Here is a 14,031-nt window from a genome sequence, read left to right as displayed (position 1 = left end):
GTTTAAATTGAGCCGCAGCTTAATTCTTTAAATTGAACATACGATTGTTTTGAGATTAAGGTGTGCAAAGAAACCTTCGATTTTTTCCTTTGCATTGTGGCTTGTTTAACTTGATAAATTAGGAAAATGAACTGGCCGCTAAAGCTCTTGGGGAAGAAGATAAGTAATATTTTCCTTTATGTTTTTTTTTTAGCTATGGAGGTTCTGCAAGGCGAGATAGGTCGAGATCGTGAACAAGACAGCTCTTCAGGTTTGAAAACACTGAATATGAACATTAACACTATTCCACAATGACGTCTTTCGTGCTTAGAGTAGAGCTATATATTTGCAAGTTAACTTTAAATAATGATCATGGCCTTAAATTTTGTCTGAAAGTAAAATTAGTACAACGACGTGAAGATGGAGAAACAAGAACCTTAATCATGCTGCAAATATTGCGTGGCTTTTAGAGCTGTTAGTTAAAGTCTCACCGGAATAAATAGCGGGCTAGTCTGCCATCTTTTGGTAGATACTTGCACCTCGTTTTGCCTAAAGTGATGCATCATTAGCCAGTGACAGGGTTATACCCCATTCAAAACAAGGCTTAAACATGTTTTAAAGCTGTTTTTTCAAACACAGTTTAAAATATTCAGTTTCTTCATGGGAGCTGCTTAAACCAATGTTTGTCGGCTTTAAATATAGCACAAATTGAATCCTATGGACAATTAAACTTTTTGGTTCACTGTCTCTGATTTACAACAGTTAAGTCCGGTCGAAACGAAGTTTATTTTGCGACGCAAACTTTCTCTGTTACCACAAGAATATACAAAGGTATTTGTAAGACTTGGTACTTCTCTGTAATGTTGATCGGCCGGACTGAGTAGATCCGAGTTCTCGCGGCTCAGTGACCTGATACCGAAATTACATCGCGAAGATGAAGCTCGGTGCGATGTCGCTCTCTTCGATCTTAAAGAATTAAGGTACGTTTCTTCTTGGAGGGGGGTGGCTGTGGAATTTTGGTATTTTTTCCGAAAAAAGTGTTGGCCCTCCCTGGCCTTTTAATAGAAAAAACTCCTGACCCCCCACCTTAACGTGACTGACAAAAGTGCGACACTCCCCTCACTACTTCGTGGTATGTTCCATGCCGTAGTTATCTCAGAACGTTTCGCTTGTGAACGCAAAATGTTTGAATGTCAATATATCTCGATATTAAATGTGTGTGAGATGAAACAAGAAATTGCGAACATTCACTGTGGGATATTGACGTTGTATGGCTGAAGTTTGAATATGGAAGTATAAACTTTGAGACTTTGTAAGTCCTTCTCCAGGCACACAAACTCCACGAACCAATCCCGATTACAGCAAACTTCCCGACTTTCACCTCCTACCACGTAAGAAAACGTTTACGAGTGGCCGCAAACCTGATGATTATCAGCCTTGAGCTCAAATAAAACAGATGTTTCAAAAGTGTAAGCTCAAAGTAGGGGATAAAAAGGCAATCAGAGAGTTTTCTGAAAAGTCCATTGTCTCAGAAAAGCTTGTTGCAAATTATATTGAGCATCTAACTGACATTGAAATGAGAAAAGATAAGCGGCGAACAGATAATGAAAGGAAGTGTGCAGAAATAAAGAAACAGGGCTACAATGACATTGACTAGGAAGATCTCTATCACAGAAACCAGTCGCCATCCCTTAGAGTAGGTAAACTTGAACTTTATTGCATTTAAAGGAAAGAAAGATGAGAAAGTTAGGCTGGTGAGGCACATATTGGCAGTAAGATTTTGACTTCTATTGTGGAGGACAGTCAGAATAACTTTCAGCCAAACTCTGACTCAAATTCAGAGTCTGACAGTGACTGGGTAGAGCGCATTGTTGGATCTAGTAGAAACTCGGGCAGCGGATAGTCAACAGGAGCAAGAGGCTGAAGAAATGATACCTGAGTCTAGTACGCCTTTGCACACAGAAATGGCACAAAACTTCATATTCGACTTACAGTCACTCTGATCTTGCTTTCAAAATAAGCGCCCCTTAGCCTCAGCTTGGGACTAATAATTAGTTACCAGACTATGTCTTAAAAACAATTTGAAATTAGCCTACATCACCACTGCATCAGAAATGGAAATCGCTGTATGAGAATGAAGAACTGTCACGCGATATATATATGTTATTTGCCGGCTGGGAGGTCCGTATGGTGAAAAACTGAAATCTTGAAAATGAAGACCGAGGGCACAGTTTTTCACCATAAGGACTGACCCTTAGCCGGTAAATAACATAGTTATTTTTTTGAAACTTGACGAAATTCTTTCCGAAAGAACCCGAATGATTTAGGGCTGTAAATACGGCAAGATCTTCTATAAACTGAACAGTTTTTGAGCGAGTAAATGGTAGTTAAAATAGAAATGATGCAAATTCAAGAGAGATGCCTTAGCGAAACATTTTCATTACCGTAACGATAATTTAAAAGGCTTCCAAACAAACTTTGAAACATTATTTTTACAAGTATCTGTCACAATCTGACACCTGTCAATTAGAGAGCGCGTAAGTAAAAAAAGCGTAAGAACATTTGAAAAACAACGGAACTAGTTTGGCAAGGACTTTCACGACAATGTTTTCTTCAAAAACAGTCAATGATCGAACGGAAAGTATTATTCACTCTCATCGACGATTCATTCATGTACGAAGATTTACCTCTATTTATTAAGTGAACGGCGAGTAAAGTAATTGTGAGTAAATTCAATTTTTTTATTTTGACGTTGTGAGAGTTTGCTCGTTTGTTTGCTGCAATGGCGTGTGTAAATCTGGTCTTTCCTTCACAAAAACTAAATTCGAATGGCACATTCCAACAAGACACAAAGGGATTTAATGCCGTCTTTTCTCAAAAAATTACTTCAGTTTCTGTTGTGCAATTTACGGCACAAATGTTCAGATAGAACGGACTTGGAAAGACTCACCGAGAGCGTATATTTGTTGTAGAACTTAAATTAAAACTTCGCTCGCTCTTTCACTGCGAACAAATTGCTTGAGAAAATTCAGGTATTAAATGAATGAAAGTTCTATCGTTCAGTTTAACTGTAACCAAATACCTCACGTTTTAACTTTCTAGGTACTTTTTGTGAACGATTAAAATTAATTGCGGACGGGTTTTAGGCCGCTTGTCAACCAACGTAATGACACTATTGTTCATACAAATTCACTCTGAAACCAATATTTTTCTGTCAACCAAAGTGATTTGAGTGAGAGAAAAGAGAGGATTCATAAGTTATTCATCGGCTTGAGTTAATGACCGACGTGTTTGCTTAAAAATACTGCCCAGCCGGAAAAACCAGATACGTTTATGAAAAATGGCAACGAAAGTTGGGATGTACTTAGCGACTCACGAAAGCGTTACAGTGGCCCGTGGGCAGAGATAGGAAAATACTGACCGGGTAAGGAACCAATCAAATTGCAAGATTCGTTACCGTGCTCTCTAAAAAAAAAAAATTTAAATTACGCATCGAGAATGATAAAACTTTAATCGAGAAAAAGACTGATGTAGCAATATACTGAGAATTAAATATTAACTGTTGAGAATGAGAAATTGTTGCGTGAGAAAAAGAAATCATTATGCGAGATTATCGATTACTTTTTCTGAGCCGGCGAACAACAGCTAGTAAGCGGAATATTTCTCTCAAAATGGCGGAGCAACTTAGTGAAGAATACTTTACAAAGTTTGTTGATTCTCTAAAGAGCACCATTGAAAGGGACTTTCGTTTATCACGCATTGTTCATGTAGGATTAGAAATCTGTGCCAGGAAGCTTTAGGAATACACAACAATGCTTATCGCCATATCACTGTCTCAAAATTCCTCTTCAAACCTGTTTGAGCTGTTAGAATTGTCTTTAGTCGTCTTATTAAGAAAGACGTCAGATATTTTAAATGTATCATGCATTTGTCTAAAGGAAAAAATTCCATTGGCATTCTCTGCAAGTTCAGGAGGGAGACCGGCGTACATTATTTTAAAGGAAATGATCGAGCAACTGCGTGAGACTAGTTTAAACTGGATAAGTATAGGAACATGCCTTGGAATCTCCAACCACAGGCAGCCCAAGCTCCAGCTGCGAGATGATCATCTTGCGAAATAGCAGTCATGGCGAAATTATAAGAGTTTATATGGGAATATTTACGACCGCTGTTGGGAATAAAAAAATACAGTCAAATTCTCAATAAAAATACCTCACTTTACTTCCACAGTGCATCGCCTGTTATCTGACGGCTTACTATGTTTTCTAGATTTACTATACAAGAACGGCTTGTCTAATGTTGCAAACCTAGAAATGGATAACTTGCTAAAATGGGTTCTTTTAAAAATAGCAAGCCGTCAGATAACAAGCGCTGCACTTTCATGTTACAGGCAGTCTAAAATCTGGGGCTAATGCACAAATTGGCAGACATTTGGAATTGATTATAATGGTTGACTGTGAGTATGACTGATATTGAAACAGAAAACAATGTTTATTGTGCCAGGGTCACAAAGTCAGCTTACAGTAATTACACAATAGGATTGACCCTCTCTCTGACGATGGAAATAATGGAATTAAGCACTTTCTGAACACTGTGACGATCATTGAAAGTTTCAATATTGAATTTAACATTTATCAGCGTCTAATCAAAATTATTTTGATATTTCCTTTGATGATAATGAAAGTACTTGTACATGATCATTGTTATCCCTCCCTCACATAGGAAAGTTTAATGCAGACGCTGTGTTAATTACAACATAAAACATTGTGAAGATCAACCAGTGAATAAGACTGAAGTTATGCTGTTGCGTTCGAAGCTTGTATAATGAAATGGTAATAATTTTTTTTCAATAGTTTCAAAATTGCACTGAACACTAAGAGAGGATGAAAATTTTCATGCTTCACGATTTGTCTGGAGGTATAAAATGAAATTAATGACATTTTTTAACGGCTGTCACCAGTATAATTGACCCTTAATGATAACTTCAAGTATGACTCCTGAATTTTGATGTAATCTTGATGGATACTGTTATTTTCACTGATTTATCATCGAACCATTTTCACTTTTGTAGATGCATTTATTTGGTGGTGTAAGTAGTCCACTGAAATCAATGTAGTATTTCGTGCAATTTAAAATTCAGGCATTGATCTCCTAGAAGACACGTAATGGTAGCAAAAGCGACATGTCACCTTTTACCCCGAGTTTTCGCATTTCAAGGGGCTGACAATTTAATATCTTGTTATGTTATGACCACTTACACTTACTACTTAAAGTCTTAGTGATATTAGAGATCAGCTGATAAAATTTTAAGTTAGAGTTTGTAGTCATGAAACTTGCATATTTTACATCTCTCTCGAAAGGCTTCCTAACTTGTAACCAAACTAACTGCCAGTGACAACTGTAATGACATTTGAATAGATATAAATTTGTGACCTAATTCTTTTTTCTTTCGGAAAGTTTAGAAAATGCCATCAACAGTAACTTGTATTCTGTGTTAAAAAAAAGCCTTATACCAGTAATGTGAAAATGTTATGCAAAACATAAAAAATTGTAAAAACTAAGAAGCAAATTCCAAAGTATTCATTTCAAAGCATTCTGAGTGTTCATTTCAAATTGTTCACATCTTCCATACTCAACAATACTACAAAACAGGCTTGCTCCTCTTTCATTACATTAGTGAACTCCTCAAGCAGTGCTGGGTATGATTCATATGTAGATGGAAGTTTTAGCAATGGTCTACATGTTCTGGCAAAAGGACATCGACGCTACCCTTCAAGGATAGCAAATTGCACATCTATGTTGTGTACGTACAGTGATCACATCACTACCAGTGCAGATCCAGAGAAACATGGGTAAAGATTTGCAATTCAGTGACTATATAAACCGTTTCAGTTGTTCAAAGGATGTCAGTTCTGCTTCAGTTGGTTCTTCAGCTCTGAATAACTTGTTAATTAATTTGGCGGCTTGCTTTAGTCTCGAGGGACTGAAAGTTTCCCTTAGAGCATAATATCTTGAGAATTGAACTCCACCAGTTGATCTCTAAGAGTGATTAGTGACCATTTTCTCCTATTAGTATCCCCTCTAAAACAAACATTAAGATCATGAGAATAAGGAAATGATCACGAACTAAAGAGGCTCTTGGTTGTTAAACAAATTCTCTTTGTCAGCACCATAGGATATGCATAGAGAACAGTACGGAAAAAAAGTATGCTGATGTTAGGATGCAAAGGGTTAAAACACTTGAATAATATAAAAATTCCAAGACATCTTCATCATTAGGTTTAAAATCATCGCCAAGGCACTTGTCCAATGCCTCTCTATCTTCTGTAGTTACAAATTGGCTAAGTCTTCATATCAACGTCTCTGAAGTGATAACTTCATTCCCATAAAGATACAAGGCCACAAAAAGATGTAACAAATTTACTAGGCAGTAATTGGCCCATTGGTAACCATATAGCAGAACCTAGGCAATGGCTTCCCACTATAGTTTCTACGTGTCATGCTAAATAAATGGGACTTTTTAATTGTTTCCAATCATCAGTGATGTGAAGCACTTTTGCCAAAGGCATGCTAAAACATTTAGAAGAACCATGTTGCCTTCTCCCTTCTCTTCTCTACCAGCAGTGGCTATGTTTAGGTTCTGGTGCTTCTAACAAAAACATTTGCTAACACTTATCCTCAAACTGCGACGGGTGAATTTTTAATAAATTGTTCCACTTCAATATCAATCTCCTGTGTAGAAAGCTTAACGGCCGATGATAAGGCATCACCCAAAAGCTGGTTTTCTCTTCTTTTTCTTTTTTTTTTGCCTATCATGGCTTAGGCGATTTTCATAAGGCTATCAGTTACCACGAGCGTCGTCTACAAATTACAAAAGAAGTGGGAGACAAAGCTGGAGAAGGACGGGCTTATGGAAGTCTTGGCAATGCCTATCAGGTGTTAGGCGATTTTCATAAGGCTATCAGTTACCACGAGCGTCATCTAAAAATTGCAAAAGAAGTGGGAGACAAAGCTGGAGAAGGACGGGCTTATGGAAGTCTTGGCAATGCCTATCATAGCTTAGGCCATTTTCATAAGGCTATCAGTTACCACGAGCGTCATCTACAAATTGCAAAAGAAGTGGGAGACAAAGCTGGAGAAGGAGGGGCTTATGGAAGTCTTGGCAATGCCTATCATAGCTTAGGCGACTTTCATAAGGCTATCAGTTACCACGAGCGTCATCTACAAATTGCAAAAGAAGTGGAAGACAAAGCTGGAGAAGGACGGGCTTATGGAAGTCTTGGCAATGCCTATCATAGCTTAGGCGATTTTCATAAGGCTATCAGTTACCACGAGCGTCATCTACAAATTGCAAAAGAAGTGGGAGACAAAGCTGGAGAAGGAGGGGCTTATGGAAATCTTGGCAATGCCTATCATAGCTTAGGCGATTTTCATAAGGCTATTAGTTACCACGAGCGTCATCTACAAATTGCAAAAGAAGTGGGAGACAATGCTGGAGAAGGACGGGCTTATGGAAGTCTTGGCAATGCCTATCATAGCTTAGGCGATTTTCATAAGGCTATCAGTTACCACGAGCGTGATCTACAAATTGCAAAAGAAGTGGGAGACAAATCTGGAGAAGGACGGGCTTATGGAAATCTTGGCAATGCCTATCGTAGGTTAGGCGATTTTCATAAGGCTATCAGCTACCACGAGCGTCATCTACAAATTGCAAAAGAAGTGGGAGACAAAGCTGGAGAAGGACGGGCTTATGGAAGTCTTGGCAATGCCTATGATAGCTTAGGCGACTTTCATAAGGCTATCAGTTACCACGAGCGTGATCTACAAATTGCAAAAGAAGTGGGAGACAAAGCTGGAGAAGGACGGGCTTATGGAAATTTTGGCAATGCCTATCATGGCTTAGGTGATTTTCATAAGGCTATCATTTACCACGAGCGTCGTCTACAAATTGCAAAAGAAGTAGGAGACAAAGCTGGAGAAGGAGGGGCTTATGGAAATCTTGGCAATGCCTATCGTAGGTTAGGCGATTTTCATAAGGCTATCAGCTACCACGAGCGTCATCTACAAATTGCAAAAGAAGTGGGAGAAAAAGCTGGAGAAGGACGGGCTTATGGAAATCTTGGCAATGCCTATGATAGCTTAGGCGATTTTCATAAGGCTATAAGTTACCACGAGCGTCGTCTACAAATTGCAAAAGTAGTGGGAGACAAAGCTGGAGAAGGACAGGCTTATGGAAATCTTGGCAATGCCTATGATAGCTTAGGCGATTTTCATAAGGCTATCAGTTACCACGAGCGTGATCTACAAATTGCAAAAGAAGTGGGAGACAAAGCTGGAGAAGGAGGGGCTTATGGAAATCTTGGCAATGCCTATGATAGCTTAGGCGATTTTCATAAGGCTATCAGTTACCACGAGCGTGATCTACAAATTGCAAATGAAGTGGGAGACAAAGCTGGAGAAGGAGGGGCTCATGGAAATCTTGGCAATGCCTATCATGGCTTAGGCGATTTTCATAAAGCTATCAGTTACCACGAGCGTCGTCTACAAATTGCAAAAGAAGTGGGAGACAAAGCTGGAGAAGGACAGGCTTATGGAAATCTTGGCAATGCCTATCATGGCTTAGGCGATTTTCATAAGGCTATCAGTTACCACGAGCGTGATCTACAAATTGCAAAAGAAGTGGGAGACAAAGCTGGAGAAGGACGGGCTTATGGAAATCTTGGCAATGCCTATCATATCTTAGGCGATTTTCATAAGGCTATCAGTTACCACGAGCGTCATCTAGAAATTGCAAAAGAAGTGGGAGACAAAGCTGGAGAAGGAGGGGCTTATGGAAGTCTTGGCAATGCCTATCATAGCTTAGGCGACTTTCATAAGGCTATCAGTTACCACGAGCGTCATCTACAAATTGCAAAAGAAGTGGGAGACAAAGCTGGAGAAGGACGGGCTTATGGAAGTCTTGGCAATGCCTATCATAGCTTAGGCGATTTTCATAAGGCTATCAGTTACCACGAGCGTGATCTACAAATTGCAAAAGAAGTGGGAGACAAAGCTGGAGAAGGACAGGCTTATGGACGTCTTGGCAATGCCTGTCATAGCTTAGGCGATTTTCATAAGGCTATCAGTTACCACGAGCGTGATCTACAAAAAGCAAAAGAAGTGGGGGATAAAGCTGGAGAGAGACGGGCTTATGGAAGTCTTGGTAATGCTTTTCATAGCTTAGTCAACTTTCGTAAGGCAATCGAGTACCGTGAGCGTCATCTACAAATTGCAAAAGAAGTGGGGGAGAAGGCTGGAGAAGGAGAGTCATACGGTAATCTTATCTTATACTCTTAATCAATGCATATCCGAGCTTTCGTGATTTTCATGACTCCAGCCTAAAATTGTCCTGGCAAAATCAAAGGATAAAAGTTTGCTTGAGTGTTACATCTATATTATAAATTTCAAAGTTGAAAAATTCTCTTACCGCTCGACCTAGTCTGCCAAAGGATTCCACCTCCAATTTCTAGGATTTTTCAAAGCCGTTTTAAAATTTTAGAATCCCAGAGTTTTGCGACAAAAGAGAATTTTTGCCTCTGTAGTAAACTGATTTCAGTTCAGCTACACGCTGTTCGTAGCTTTTGCGATAATTAATCGACAAGTTTATCACGGTCTTGCTTATTTAATTAATTTTGTCCAGATTTTACTTGGGACAAATTTGTCGGCGATGTGTTTCACGATTTGTCGGCTTTGGCCAAAATTTGTCAAAATTTAGTGATGACGAAAAAATTGTTCTAAATAAACAACTTTTTCGTTAGTGCGGAAAGACCCCATGTTGAACAATTTTGGTTGAACAGATATTGGGAATTAACTGGTAGTAAATGTCCGTTATATTGTATACTGAAACCAAACACCTCAAAATAATAATTTCCCCAGCCAAAGAGGAAGATGAGGTACCTTATTACACCGGCAGGAAAGATTTGGCAGATATAGAAGATGCAACAGTAGACACTGAAGACAATGAAAAGACTTTGATCAAAAGGTATGGGTTTTTCTGCAATGACTCAGTTTTTTGCCTTTCCCATGCTTTTTTTTCTCATGGATGCACAGACCATTGTAAAGAGCAGGGTTGGAGTTGCTAGGAGGTGTTAACTAATGGCAACTTTTGACAAAGTGCTCTGACTAAAGAACAACCCTCCGGACCTCTTTATAAATGACAGCTATTTTCTTTTATTTTATTTTCTTTTTAATCTTTAGTTAATAAAGTTCATGCTTAATAACTGTAATGCTATTAAAAATTTATTACATTCGTGCTCAAATCACTGGTGATCCTTGCAATCTGATTGGTTCTCATTGGCACGATTTATTGATAAAATGCGCTATTTTTTGCTCTAAAGTGCATCGATTTCCCAACTAATGAGAAAGCTCCATGAAAGTACAGCAACAAATTAGATTTAACCGATTGTTTTAGGAAATCAATAAAATTGCAGACAAAAAGAAAGACAACTTTTATAACATTTTACACACCAGCTTAGTACTGGATAAATAACATACATGTATTTGTACCGGCTTTAAAAAAATCTTTATTCATTTAAATAAATGTTTTGATTTATGATTATAACTTGAGGCTATTTGAGTCAAGGAAAAGCAAATTAATGGAAAAGAAAAGAAAAATAAAGAAAAATAACATCTATTAAATCTAGTTTTGAAATTAAGTGTCAATATCTAAATGAGTTTTTCAAACTGCCAGTTTGCCACTTGCATTTTAAATACCTTTGTCATTGCTTACTCCACTTGGGAACAATATCTTAAAATGCTGGATAATTAATTTCCTTTGTATTTCAGAGGAAAAATCGGAGGTAAGGAAGACTCATGGCACCTGAGGGAAGCTGGTGCCTCTATCAAACTTTGCAGTGGAGCTGTACAACAACCTGTGCCATTTACATGTAGATGCTTATTGTGGAACCCCAGGACCCTCTCCCCCTCCACTGCCAGTGATGAGATATTGGTTAGCAGTGTTATTGAAATATCTCATGATGGCCCACCAGATCTGGATTACAAGAAAAGTTTTGAAGGAATAAGTTTTACTGTATCTTTGATGCACAGTGCCCCATATTTGGAGGGGTATGAGGTGGTTATCAAGCAACTGACTGACCAAGAGAACAATGAATGGAAGGAATTAAAGACACAGAATACTTGGCATGGATCAGGTAACGTTATGTTTTTATTAAATACAGGTGTGAATAACTTAATGAATGATCATGATATTCCCAGGCTCCCTTTTTCACTGGCATCAATGTCAGCATTTGAGAAATGTGCAGCTCCCCCTCTCCTAACCCAAAATTAAACCCAACTTGTAACCCGAACTTATCAGTTGACTTAAGGGAGAAGGAGTAGGTGTGCAATGACTTAGATGCGGACATCTATCCCTGCAATGCATGACCTGCTGCACTCATAATGTCAAAGTAGACTTCTTGCTTCTTCATAGGCATTTCAAATCCAACTTTAGAACTTTTTTTTCGTTTACCCTTTAGGTGTATCCAAGCAGTACTTGTAATTATTGCACAAATGTTACATGAAGTCTCCAATGCATTTTAATGACTATAATATAAATTTTCCTCAATAACCATGTTGTTGCAAACTTTATTCTTTGAAGCATAAATATCATAATGACATCTGTTGGAGGTAACTTTATTGTTTGAAGACTTCAAAACACAGCTGAAGGATGCATTTCCAATCATTTATTTTTATATGCAGAAACTTCAACAGTTCCCAAGTGGCTTTTCCCATTTGCACAAGCTGTTTGTACAAAATCAGCAGTTTCTTCATTTGCTGCAGTCTGGCGTCCTAAGTCTTTCACCTTTTCAAGAGGTACTGCAGGAGGCCCGGAATTGACCTGTATTGTGCCTGACCTTCCTGATGTCAGTGTCCAAATTCCTCAGAGTTGTGTTCCTGTTTATCAAGATTTCTGTGTGACAATCAAGGTGCATGGAACTATAAAATTATATACATGCATGAGTCCTGCAATTTTTTCATTTTCCAGTTTTGAAAGTCATAGGATTGGCGTGAGGGGATTGTCAAAAGCAAGGAGATAAAACAAAGGTGTTGCAATAGTAAAACCTGTACCCTCAGTTACTTGCCATACACTCCATGAACTTGGTGGCAATATTCATGGAGAGAGAGATATTAATTAACAACTTTAAGCTAAAATAGAGGACAGTTGGGCTTGTGCTTGCATGTGTGTGAAGATACATGTGACAAAGTTCTAATCAGCAGTTTTGGTAACTTCGAATTATTTGTGGTACTACTGTCCCCATGTGTACTCATGGATCCTGGGCATTCCCTTTTTAAAACTAATACACCATTCACACCAGCAAAACATGTTTTGTTAAACTGGTTTTCATTGAATGAAAATTATAAACAGAGAACTGAAAAACTTGATTTTCCATTGGATTCAAGTACTTGCTAACTTGCATTTCCAATGTGCTACATTCAAGTAAAAAATATTCGGTTAAATAGTTTCTATGAAGAAAAAAAAAATTAAACTGTGTTTAACGAAACAACTTTTAAACATGTTTAAGCTTTGGTGTGAATGGGGCATAAGTTTTGGAAAACTCATTCTAAGCAACAAACAGACTTTTGCTTCGATATAAATGTCAAATTGAAATCATTCCTGTCAGGTAAATTGGTTTTATTGGTTTGTAATTAATGCAATTAGTGGATGAAGTTATGCATGATATCATGATGAATTAGCAAAACCAAGGTCTGAGTTATCTACGTAAACCGAAGACAACACAGACATAAGATTTGGTGAGTTATGACATCATGCAAAAACCAAATTAAATTATTGTTTTATTATACATCTTTTAAACAAATTACGAAAGAAGACATCTCTTTAAATTTGCAAAAGTTTAAGAATACTTCACAGACAGTCAGGGCTTGGAAACTAGGCAGAGGTTGAACTTGACATGATAACTGCAATATCTGCGGTAGATATTGGGTTATATGTAAACTTCACTCTTTACTGTATATTGATTGAGCGCTCTTGACCAATCAGACTTTTTATATTAAGTCCAGTGTATACATTTTTTCATAATAATGCTTATATTACTACATAAAACTTTGAAAGGACATTTACATTGTGTACTATAATTTTTAGATAATTTCAAAATTTCATCCTGAAATTCACTTTCCACCATGTAAAGCAAATTATCTTTATGCTGGGAGTAGTTTAACATGCCCAACAACTTGTTTTGCTTTTAAATCCAGGTACAAGAATTCCCGAGCAGTGAGCTAAAAGGAGAGGGAGGACTTGTCGGTCCAGTTATTTACATTTCAGGCTCTCAAAATGTTAGTCTCATCGCGCCTGTAACAATAAGGATTCCTCTCACCTTCCGTAAAGAAAAACAAGAGTTGGCAGAGTTACGTCCCGGTGAACTGAGGATATTACAATGTGAAGCACATGACTGGAAAGACATTACAGATAAATTAGACGAACCGCCACGTCTTGTAGATGGGAAAGTGCAATTTAAAGTTAGGCATTTCTCTGGGTAAGTATTTCTCGTCGGCTTTATTTGAAAAATAATACGCATGACGTAGAGGAAATTCAAACGTATTTTAGTGTACAGTCATACATACATGGATTTCTTTTAGTTAACTATAGATTCAATAATTGAAATGACCACTCGAGTACGCATATACTCAAGATTACTGTGCAATGGCTGATAATCGTTTCCATTGGATTGCTTGGGCTGTGTTTGATTTTTCCTTTTCTTTTTCGATAGATTCCGTCCAATCAAGTTGATGAGATCACTTTTACAATCTACTTCGGGCTTCACTGAGTTTGTAGGAAAAATTTGCTATAGGTCTAGGCCTCAGCATGCCCGGTTTTTTACGTGCTTGTGTGAGACCGGTGTTCGTGGACGTTTTAAACTCAAACTTTTTTGCTATCCTCAAAGACTGTATTATGATGTAATACGGAATATATCGGAATGTGTCGTACCCTACAAAGACGAAGGCTGCTCTTCTAAACCAGTCTGTGGAGAGGATAAAATTTTGGTGTCTCTTTCCGAG

The 14,031-nt window shown here is 38.0% G+C and overlaps 2 protein-coding genes across 2 annotated transcripts in view; both read left to right on the top strand.

Moving 5' to 3' along the window:
• LOC149053105 (uncharacterized) overlaps positions 1-14,031 on the top strand; it is a 108,250-nt gene that overhangs the window by 7,654 nt on the left and 86,565 nt on the right. The window contains exon 3 of the mRNA XM_089182390.1: positions 194-250. Within this exon, the coding sequence (XP_089038516.1) occupies positions 194-250 (57 nt within the window). The remainder of the gene's footprint in view (positions 1-193; positions 251-14,031) is intronic.
• LOC149053112 (uncharacterized) lies at positions 5,828-13,512 on the top strand. Its single transcript, XM_089201570.1, has 6 exons — positions 5,828-5,831; positions 6,743-9,292; positions 9,895-10,000; positions 10,804-11,168; positions 11,830-11,942; positions 13,228-13,512. Exons 1-6 carry the CDS (start codon positions 5,828-5,830, stop codon positions 13,510-13,512), a joined length of 3,423 nt encoding a protein of 1,140 aa, XP_089057696.1.

The sequence above is a fragment of the Pocillopora damicornis genome, chromosome 1, assembly GCF_964200805.1.
Source record: "Pocillopora damicornis chromosome 1, jaPocDami1.2, whole genome shotgun sequence".
Lineage (NCBI taxonomy): Eukaryota > Metazoa > Cnidaria > Anthozoa > Scleractinia > Pocilloporidae > Pocillopora > Pocillopora damicornis.
The sequence above is the reverse complement of the archived record's forward strand: the minus strand, read 5'-3'. Positions and strand labels throughout refer to the sequence as shown.